The sequence below is a fragment of the Narcine bancroftii genome, unplaced genomic scaffold, assembly GCF_036971445.1.
Source record: "Narcine bancroftii isolate sNarBan1 unplaced genomic scaffold, sNarBan1.hap1 Scaffold_275, whole genome shotgun sequence".
NCBI classification, from domain to species: Eukaryota; Metazoa; Chordata; class Chondrichthyes; order Torpediniformes; family Narcinidae; genus Narcine; species Narcine bancroftii.
This window is the reverse complement of record NW_027212010.1, coordinates 152,197-163,139: the sequence shown is the minus strand read 5'-3', so window position 1 is coordinate 163,139 and position 10,943 is coordinate 152,197. Positions and strand designations below refer to the sequence as shown.

General features: G+C 42.4%; 1 protein-coding gene across 3 annotated transcripts; it reads left to right on the top strand.

The window, feature by feature from the left end:
- Window positions 1-1,527: 1,527 nt before the first annotated feature.
- Window positions 1,528-9,119, top strand: LOC138750828 (probable G-protein coupled receptor 139). 3 transcript variants are annotated; one of them, XM_069912943.1, is made up of 2 exons: window positions 1,528-2,137; window positions 7,975-9,119. In XM_069912943.1, the coding sequence occupies exons 1-2, from the start codon at window positions 1,954-1,956 to the stop codon at window positions 8,871-8,873; spliced, it is 1,083 nt and encodes a 360-aa protein (XP_069769044.1). In that variant the 5' UTR covers window positions 1,528-1,953; the 3' UTR covers window positions 8,874-9,119. The 3 variants fall into 3 exon arrangements, with proteins under 3 accessions (XP_069769044.1, XP_069769045.1, XP_069769046.1); XM_069912944.1 differs by lacking the exon at window positions 1,528-2,137 and adding an exon at window positions 3,268-3,378; XM_069912945.1 differs by lacking the exon at window positions 1,528-2,137 and adding an exon at window positions 5,042-5,117.
- The last annotated feature ends 1,824 nt before the right edge of the window (window positions 9,120-10,943 follow it).

The following is a 10,943-nucleotide window of genomic DNA, read 5'->3' as shown; positions in this document are numbered from 1 at the left end:
ACGAAAGAGCGTTCACTGGTCCTTGGTGCAAAACATGCAGAAACACAACCAGACATAACATACTTGCATAGAAACAATACATATGCATGACAAGTAATTCAACTGTACAAATACACAAATAGATATTATTTTATGCATGTGAGAGTCTCGGATGGTTAGTGTGAGCAGTTCCTTTTGTGGTTCAGCCTTCTCACTGGCTGTGGGAGGAAGCTATTCCTCACCCTTGTGCTGCTGCTCTAATACTCCTGTAAATCCTTCAAATGGGAGCAACTGAAAGATGCTGCTTGCAGGGGAATAGAGATCCCCAATGATTTTGCGTGTCCACTTCAGACAATAATCACATCGATTGCGGTGGGAGTGGGGTTGGGGGGTTGGGTAGGGGGTAGGATGCAGACCCCATTGTTATTTTCTGCCGCTCTCATGGTCCTGTGGACTGTCTTCTGATCCATTTCTCTGCAGCAACCGTACCTCACCGTGCTGCAGACTGCCAGGACGCTCTCTATAGAGCTCCTATGGAAGGTTGACACAATGCCTGTAGTTTATTTACTTTTCCTGATAACTTAAATCTATTGGAAAACCGGACCGAAAAGCCCCTTAAATTATTTCTTATAAGAAGAACAATCACAGACCTTTCATTAATTTATTTTTCTCATGTTCAACACCGTTTCGTTTAACATCTTCACATTATGAATATCCTCTCGCTCTTTCTGAAATCATGGAGTTTTAAATCTGTTGCCATAGTTTAGTAGTGGCTTATCGCTTAGTTCATAACCTATCCATGTATGCCAAACGTCCAAAAGGTTTGTTAACTCCCTTCTTACTTTGCATTGCCCGCTTCATACAACGACCTGCGATTTAATTTACCAGTATGTCATGGTGTTTTCCTCGTATCCTCCTGTCCATTTTGTCATAATAGAAAAATTCATACTTCTACCCATTAAATTCCTCATGTGTCTTGCCTGCCATTGGTCTTGCCAACTATATTACTTCTGTCGATAATTGCTGAGTTGTCACGTTGAAAGTGTGGCAATGTTTCAAATACAAGAAAGTCCGGAATTCTAGCAAAAATGCATACATCGAAATACTGGGACAGAAACACATATCTTCATTATACGAAAACATGTTCTGCAGATACTAGAATGTAGAAATAATAAATGTTGCCCTTTTTAACGATATGTCCGGCTTTATTCGTGCACAGCATGAATTTAACTCAGATCACGGACAGCTGCAAGATCTCCAGCGGTCACATCACAATGCTTTCCACTGGCATACTGCCAGCCACAAATGGTCCCAGTATAGCATCATGTTGCAGATCAGATACCTTGACGGTTTACTCTCAAGCGGGTACCTTGATGGTTTATTCTCATAGCAACATGTTGAATTGAACATGTCAGAAACTAAATTCGTACAGAGTCAAAATTGACCGTCGTGTATCACAAACATTTATATCGTTCCAGAAATAACTACTTTATAATCGTTATTATTGTACATCATTGATTAAATATTGCAATTTATTCAACAGTCCTTCTGCAGTTTGACATTGGGATGCGAAAACATTGCTATTTGTCTTCTGTCTTGCACCTTATTAAGGTTTTGAAAAGACGATCTACAACATTGACAGCCTCATTTCCCTCCCTATGTCTACTGGTTCTCTCGCATCAACGGCGAAATCATGGATCACCGAAAAGATGACCATTTCTTACACACGTGCAGACTGATAACTGTTCTACTTTTTGTGATACAAACGTTGAGCGGAGAGGAGTTGAATCAACATGTTTGTTTTGGCGCACATAATTAACGACAGCCTCAGTGGATCTGAATATGTCACAAGGGATTCACTTCCTCTATTAATGTGGTATTTATTTTGCAGTTGCCGTTAGTTGAAAGTGAGGGTACCAGCTCCCGCTTTGCCAGTCTCTAGAAGGATTTACATCTGAAAACAGAAGTGCAGAAATGTTCACTGATATGGATATAGGAACCGTGGATCAGAATGATCCAACCACGAGGAAGAATATTTTCTGGGCGTTCGAAGTGTTTTTGAGACGGGATGAACGCCCATTGCTTTGGCGAATATTTTATCTGGTCCGAGGAATTCAAGTTATCTACTATCCCATCTTGGCTATGACTGCTCTTCCTGGTAAGCTTTTCTGCGCACGATATTGATCCGAAACGATTCTCATTTTATTCTTTCCAACTTTTGTTGATTCTGCTTTCTTGAATCCCTGTGTATTATCTTGCCAAATTACAGCTAACAGCAATATTGTTTCAAATTTACGATCACATACTAGCAGTGCTTTGTGTTCCTGGTACGTTGATACATCCATTTAGTAATCCATCCTTCCAAAAGTAGAACATTTATTGTTGCGCCACAAACAACATTCAAGACAGAATGAACTGCTTGGCAACCTCGTATTTCCATTTGTCCCAATAATTTCACGTAGGCAATTAAATTGTCTTCAACAATAAAAATATATTCGTCCCTACCCGAGAGGGCCTGATACTGGACGACATTTTGGGAAACGTAGCAGGGAAAGTACCTGAAATGTCCATCAGAGATCACTTCGTGACCAGTTACGGTAACCCCTTCAGTGTTGAAATTACTGGAAAAGACAGGATTGGCCCACAGTTGAAAGTTCTAAACTAGTTATCAGGGCATCTGACAAGTGGAAGGCTTTCAAAGGAAGATAGGGGGTGTTTGGTAGATGGAAATGGTCAGCGTGATCATGAAATAATTTAGTATGCAATAAATGTCTGCAAATATCTTCAGGAAATCATGGAAAGCAAAGGGAACCCATTCAAAAACGAACAATGGCTATTATTTCAGTTTAGTTGTCATAGGATTCATTTGGCTCCGGGAGACAAATTATTGAAGCAATTAAGAATGGTCTCACTAAACTAAAGCTTGATACTGTAACTATAGATTGTTCCAGCTGAGGAGCGGCACTCTTTATCGCGCTTCGAGATAAGAATATACAGCTTATTTTCCCCTTCCGTGGCGGACCGTGCAATTTTCACGTGGTGTTCATTCTTATTCTCACAATTATATGCAAAACAAAGAGGAATAATAACAATTAGTGCTGGAAATCTGAAAAACAGGCCGAATGCACTGCAGCAAAAAAAAACAGATCATGGAACAACAGTGGAAAGAGATGCTAAGTTAATGATTAAAGTCCTTTGTCATTTATGACGCAGTCAGCACTGCGTGTACAAGCGTGTATGCTTGCGTGCCGTGACCATGCATTAGGCTTTTGTAATGCAGCATCTTTTGCATTGGTATCTTGTCCCATTCAATGGAACGGTGCAGAGCCATTTCATTGAACGAAATGGTCACCCAAGAAAGGTCTTGCACATCTGGAACAAATATGTTCACAGCAAAGGGTGTGATAGAATATGATCTTATTTGAAATATTGAGGAATTCATATTGAAGAATTTGCTGAAACTATGGACAATGCTGTGGACATTTGACAAGTTAGTGCTAATTGAAATGACGTCATTAAAGCTAGAAGGATGAGCCGCTCTAGTTGTGAAAAAGCTCTATGCAAGGGTTTTGACCGAGTGCACAGAAAGACAAAAGAGAGAGAGAGAGAGAGAGACAGAGAGATAAATCGAGAGAGAGATAGAGCTGTACATTGTAAGCTAAGAAACTTGTTAGAACTGAAACAGAAGCTCCAGAGTGGTGGATAGCTGGAAGTACTATTTGTCTGATATTTCCCTTTGAATAAATGAAACAGAAATGCACTCTGTAATAGCCTGAAAGAAAGATGGACATCCCTGATGGGGCAAGTTTCATCAGCAAGGCACTGATGTGCCTAATGGTGGTACCTCAGTTGTGGAAATCCTGGAACAGCAAATCACTCTCTGCAAACGCAACAAGAACCTTCTGGGTGGTAAACATTTACTTTTCAAGCACCAAAGCCGATGGAACTTGATACATGTTAAATTCTGTGCACAGTATAAGAATGGCCTGCAACCAGAGAACTTGGAAGAATGACATTTACATTTACACACACATCACATACACATGCGCATTGAATTAGAAGGGAGTTAAATTGGGTTTAGTTAAGTTAATAGAGTTAAGTGAAAGCTTGATTCTGTTTTCATGTTTAAAGATAATTAAAAACAATATTTGGTTAGGTAACTATTTGTCTTGGTGATTGTATATTACCGCTGGGTTTTGGGGTCCTTTTAGGCTCGTAACAAGGGACACTTGCATTCATTGCAATGTTCCACGAAAACGGTTCAACGCAATTTAGTTTAATTTACATGTTAAACGCTGAATCTATGATTTTTGTACTTACCTAAATTATCCCGGTGTAATTGTCTCCATATATCATAGAAACAGAAAATATCAGCATAGAAATGGGCCCCCAATTTCTTCTAGTCTGTGCCGAACTATTATTTTGCCTGGTCCAACTGACCATATCCTTCCCATCAACATATCTCTGCAAAAGCGACACATTCACTGCTTCAGCTGGTTGCTGGTTCCCTGCTCCACCACTCACTTCTATGGTATATATCATCCTCTACTCCTCTATCTGCCCTGGTGCTTTGGTTCCCAACCTCCCTACAAATGTTGTTTGAATACCCAGGATCTGGTACCACAAGGATGTATTCCCACAAGGATCTTTGTCCCACTCCAGATTCGATGCAAAATGGCTTTCAGGTACAGACCACTCATTTCTTGAAAGAGAGCTCAATAATTCAAAATCCTCCCTCCTGCACCATCTCATTAACCATATATTATGCTGCATTATCCTCCTATTTCTTACCTAATCGGTACGTTGCACAGGTAACAATACTGGGATCATAATCCTGGAGGTCCTGGCCTTCAACTGCACAGGTAACTCTTTGAACTCACTTAGTAGGAGCTCATCACTCTTCCTATCCACACCGTTGGACCCTACATGTTCCACGAATTCTGGCTTTCACCCTAACTCTTTAGAAGATCTCCGGGACTCTGTCACTAAGGGGAAATATCATCCGGTTTCGTGATCTCATCCACATCATCTCATCTCATCATTGTTCCCCTCATGAGTGAACTCCTGGTCACTGCATATGGCCTTATCCACAGGGTTACACTCTGTTCCAGAGGCCTTACCTTCGGTGTTTGTACCTGGTATGTGGTCATTTTCAAGCGTATGTCCACTGTCTGTTCCCTTATCCTTTCCCTTCTGTCTCCTGGGTGTGACTCCTTCCTGTAATTTATGTTTAGCACCTCATCAGCCTCCCGAACATTCCGTAGTTCATCCTACCCAAGCTCTAATACCTTAATATAATTTTTTAACGAGCTGCAATTGGAAGCATGTCTTACCTATGACGTGGTCAGGGTAAATGCATTTTTGACCGGCTGAGCACCCGTAGTGTGGGCGCCCTAATCCAACACATGAGTAGCGTCATTATTGGGAGACAAGTATCAAAGGACAAGGAAGTAAATTTTCGATGCAATCTAAAAGAGGTTAATCAGATTGCGAAGAAGTGGATTGGAGCTACTAACCATGTCAAAACACGAACAGAAATGAATTTCAACCTACCGGAGAAGATCTTTATTGAGTTTACTTGTCAACAACCCCACAAAAAATGCCACTGTGAGAGATGGGAAAATTGATCTAAAATTATGAACATGGAAGAAACTAAAGTCCATCAGTAAATGGCTGTAACCAGTTCAAACAGGATAAGCTTGGGGCTTAGGATGCAGGAAAGCAGAGTCAGCACGATTAACATAAGAATCTTCTAGTCTTTGTGACAAGACCATAAGACTAAGATAAGGAATGGTAAGGTACAATAGAATGTAGGAAGTTGAGGTAGTCTGGATCAGATAAGGGTCTCCTAGCCCTGGACAGAAGTACCAAGTCATACATTTCTAATTAGCTAACCTTACACAGATTTATACATATTAAATTAGCCAACCCTAGACAGGATGAGCCAACTCTGCATATCAAGAGACTGTAGCCCAGAGAATCAGGAAGGTGTGAATAAGGACAATAACATGAAGGGACACCGACAGGATACCCCCCCCCCCCCCCCTGGTCCTCCAAGTATACTGAAATTGCACGTAGGCAGGCAGGATTGCCTAATGCCAAACCTCTCCAGCAGGAGGCAGAAGAATGTAAGGGGGAGGGTATTCCTATACTGAAATCAACTGTATAAAAGTTGGGTGAGCCCCAGTGTATGTGTGTATTCCCAGGGTAAGGGGAAGCACCCAACTTTGCATTGTTGTAGTAATAAATGTTCTTTGTTCTCAATTTTTGTCTCGAGCAATTTCTTTAAAGGTACTTTAATTTCTAACACCACTGTGCTCAATCTGTTCCCAACAATAAATTTGCCAGATTCCTCCCAACATACATCGCCAGATTTTAAATGTCTTTCTCTCTGCACCGGTTAATTATATGGAATAAAGCTCAGCATTTGGATGAACCCTTCTCCATTGACAATGGTGTGAAGCAAGGCTGCGTTCTTGCACCAACCCTCTTTTCAATCTTCTTCAGCATGATGCTGAACCAAGCCATGAAAGACCTCAACAATGAAGACGCTGTTTACATCCGGTACCGCATGGATGGCAATCTCTTCAATCTGAGGCGCATGCAAGCTCACACCAAGACGCAAGAGCAACTTGTCCATGAACTACTCTTTGAACACGATGCCGCTTTAGTTGCCCATTCTGAGCCAGCTCTTAAGTGCTTGACGTCCTGTTTTGCGGAAACTGCCAAAATGTTTGGCCTGGAATTCAGCCTGAAGAAAATGGAGATCCTCCATCAGCCAGCTCCCCACCATGACTACCAGCCACCCCACATCTCCATCGGGCACACAAAACTCAAAACGGTCAACCAGTTTACCTACCTCGGCTGCACCATTTCATCAGATGGAAGGATCGACAACGAGATAGACAACAGACTCGCCAAGGCAAATAGCGCCTTTGGAAGACTACACAAAAGAGTCTGGAAAAACAACCAACTGAAAAACCTCACAAAGATAAGCGTATACAGAGCCGTTGTCATACCCACACTCCTGTTCGGCTCCGAATCATGGGTCCTCTACCGGCATCACCTATGGCTCCTAGAACGCTTCCACCAGCGTTGTCTCCACTCCATCCTCAACATTCATTGGAGCGACTTCATCCCTAACATCGAAGTACTCGAGATGGCAGAGGCCGACAGCATGGAATCCACGCTGCTGAAGATCCAGCTGAGCTGGGTAGGTCACGCCTCCAGAATGGAGGACCATCACCTTCCCAAGATCGTTATATGGCGAGCTCTCCACTGGCCACCGTGACAAAGGTGCACCAAAGAAGAGGTACAAGGACTGCCTAAAGAAATCTCCAGGTGCCTGCCACATTGACCACCGCCAGTGGGCTGATATTGCCTCAAATCGTGCATCTTGGCGCCTCACAGTTCGGCGGGCAGCAACCTCCTTTGAAGAAGACTGCAGAGCCCACCTCACTGACAAAAGACAAAGGAGGAAAAACCCAACACCCAACCCCAACCAACCAATTTTCCCCTGCAACCGCTGCAACCGTGTCTGCCTGTCCCGCATTGGACTTGTCAGCCACAAAAGAGCGTGCAGCTGACGTGGACATTTACCCCCTCCATAAATCTTCATCCGCGAAGCCAAGCCAAAGAGAATGGAACGTGTTCTAAAATTACAGTAAAATGGACACGGAAGCACCCTTGTAGTGCCGGCAGTTATGGTAATCGAGCTGGTATCAATCACATGGATTTATTTTGGAAGTACCCCACAGTGCATAGTCCTGGCTATGAGTAAGATGCGTATGTAACCCGGCAGAGATGCATGGCAAGAAATTGCTTTTACACAGGATGCTCGTTTCTGGTCACCAACTCTCCCCACAGTTACAATCCATAAACATGGCTCGACCTTCCTTTAGTTTTCGGGGGATTTGTAAAGTAACCAGTCGTTTACTGTTTATTTCTGAACTCTATTCAGCGTCAGAAATATAATTTATTTTCCTTTTTTTACAGTAATATCAGTGACTATTAAGATCCTGTCCCGAGGGAACTGCGGTCTGTCCAAAAATGTCACGCTTTACCTCCTTGCAATGGCGGCGGCGGATCTACTGATCGTTATCTTCGATCTGATAATGAGGCAGATACCAATTGCCTACAGGTACAACTTCCGTTTCCTCAAGTCCATCCCTTTGTGTAATATTCACGCCGTCCTTGTTTATACAGTGACAGATTGGTCTGTCTGGAACACCGTCGCATTCACCTTTGATCGGTTTGTAGCCATTTGTTACCAGAAGATGAAAAGGAATTATTGCACCGAGAAAACGGCGACGTTTGTACTTGGAACGGCGAGCGTGCTAAGTTTTTCGAAGAACATTTTCTGGTATTTTATGTTCACAGGTGAATATTTCATTGAAAATTCCCCTTGGTTTTGTTTGACAAGAGACAGTCTTCTGGGATCAGAGAACTGGGCAACAGCCACATTTGTTCATCATATCTTCACACCGGCAATCCCCTTTGTCCTCATTTTGCTGCTCAATGGGTTAACTGTAAGACATATTCTGGTGACTAGCAGGGTGCGCAGAAGACTTCGAGGTGCCAGCAGTCGGGAGAGTTTTCGAGACCCAGAGATGGAGAGCCGCAGGAAATCCGTCACTTTGCTGTATGCTATCTCGGCGAATTTCATCCTGTTATGGTCGCTGTTCACAGGGTATTTCATATGGGTCCAGTTGTATTATGTTCGCATTGTGTTTGTCAGTCCAGCTATTTTTGTGCAAGACCTAGGTTTCATGCTGCAGCTGTTGAGCTGCTGTACAAACACGGCCCTTTACACCATTACCCAGAAAAAGCTCAGGGAACAACTGAAGGAACTAGTGAAATCTTCCATCTCTCGAGTTGTGAAATGTGCTCAATGACGCGAGGAGCCATGAAATCTTTATCGTCAGGCGCAATTTAAATAATTAATTTGACAACGAGGTGTGATCAAATAAAATATCAGCCCTCAGAGGGAAAGAGCGATTGACGTAATCCCAAAGGAAACCTCGGAGTAAAGTCACTCGAACTAATGATCAAAATTAAACAGACTTCAAATGACACAAACTAGTTCATCTACGACGATGACCATGGGACCTGCAATTAAAATAATGCTTCGTACCTCACAAGGAATTCAATCTGTTCTTGCATTCCCGATACGTTAACCAAACCGAACCTCATGCAGTTACTGAAAATAGTATAGAGCTCAGAAATACCGTGGCTGTGCCGACGTAGAAAGGTAGCTAAATTGGTGGAGCTCATAATACATTTCTTAGGTTACAAAGTTATGCATTGGTTCTTACCTAAACAAATACGACGTTAATACAGTCGAGGAATCTAATTGAACACGTCCAAAGCCAGTCCCAGGCAGAAGTTGTAAACAATATTTTATCATTAGTTCAAATATCCTAAGGCATGTACCCAATATAAAGCAGCAGGTTACCAATTCAACGAATCATAATTACGATACACTTTTAAGTGGAACGTCAAATCAGACCTACAAAATATCTTAAAATAAAAATAACATTAAAATCTTCACAATGAAATTAGACGTTAGAATGAGCGATTAACGTGTAAAAGTACAACTATTTAAATTCATAAAACAATTCCAATCTTTATGGAATACCGACGGGGCATGGAAAATGCAAACCAGCGGAGCAGATCAAGAATTAGCATCAAAATAACTCAGTAACTCCTGCGATTTAGAAATTCAATATAACGTTCCGCTGTAGAGCCACAGAGTAGCTCTTGATAACTCTCTCACACATAAACACACACACACACACACACAAACACACACATGTTAGAAATTAAAGTACCTTTAAAGAAATTGCTCGAGACAAAAATTGAGAACAAAGAACATTTATTACTACAACAATGCAAAGTTGGGTGCTTCCCCTTACCCTGGGAATACACACACATACTGGGGCTCACCCAACTTTTATACAGTCAATTTCAGTATCAGAATGCCCTCCCCCTTACATTCTTCTGCCCCCCTGGATGGGTTTGGCATAGGTAATCCTTCCTGCCTACGTGCAGTTTCAGTACACTTGGAGGACCAGGGGGTATCCTGTGGGTGCCCTATCATGTCATTGTCCTTATTCACACCTTCCTGATTCTCTGGGCTACAGTCTCTTGATATGCAGAGTTGACTCATTCTATCTAGGGTTGGCTAATTTCATATGTATAAATCTGTGTATGGTTAGCTAATTAGAAATGTATGACTTGGTACTTCTGTCCAGGGCTAGGAGACCCTTATCTGATCCAGACTACCTCAACTTCCTACATTCTATTGTACCTTACCATTCCTTATCTTAGTCCTATGGTCTTGTCACAAAGACTAGAAGATTCTTATGTTAATCGTGCTGACTCTGCTTTCCTGCATCCTAAGCCCCAAGCTTATCCTATTTGAACTGGTTACAGCCATTTTACTGATGAACTTTAGTTTCTTCCATGTTCATAATTTTAGGTCAATTTTCCCATCTCTCACACACACACACACACACACAAACACACACACAGACACACACACACACACACACACGCACACACACACACACACAAATACACACACACGGACACACACACACACACACGCGCACACACACACAGACACTCACACACACAGACACACACACACACACACACAAGGCTGACCGGCCACATCCATGTCTATGTCTCTTGCTTCACAATGAAGTCTGCCAGTCGCTCGCATTGTCCACTGTTCACTCATGTCAACCGCTGTCTCATGTTCTGCCACTCGTGCATCGGGCCTGCTAGTCACACACAACGTTAGCAACAGAGAACGTTGGCTAAACTGTAGGTAGAACTAGGTGCTAGTTTAGTGTAGTCGTGCTCAGCAACATGATGGGAAAACAGCAGAAGATAGAAATTAGCTAAAAGCTGACACACAAAATATGTCAGAACAATGAAGGTCGCAGCAGCATCTGAGA

Bases quoted from the DNA above. Each gene is read 5' to 3' on its own strand.
- LOC138750828 (XM_069912943.1), top strand. From the start codon at position 1,954: ATGTTCACTGATATGGATATAGGAACCGTGGATCAGAATGATCCAACC. The intron at 2,138-7,974 runs GTAAGCTTTTCT...CTTTTTTTACAG, and splicing joins GGCTATGACTGCTCTTCCTG to TAATATCAGTGACTATTAAG.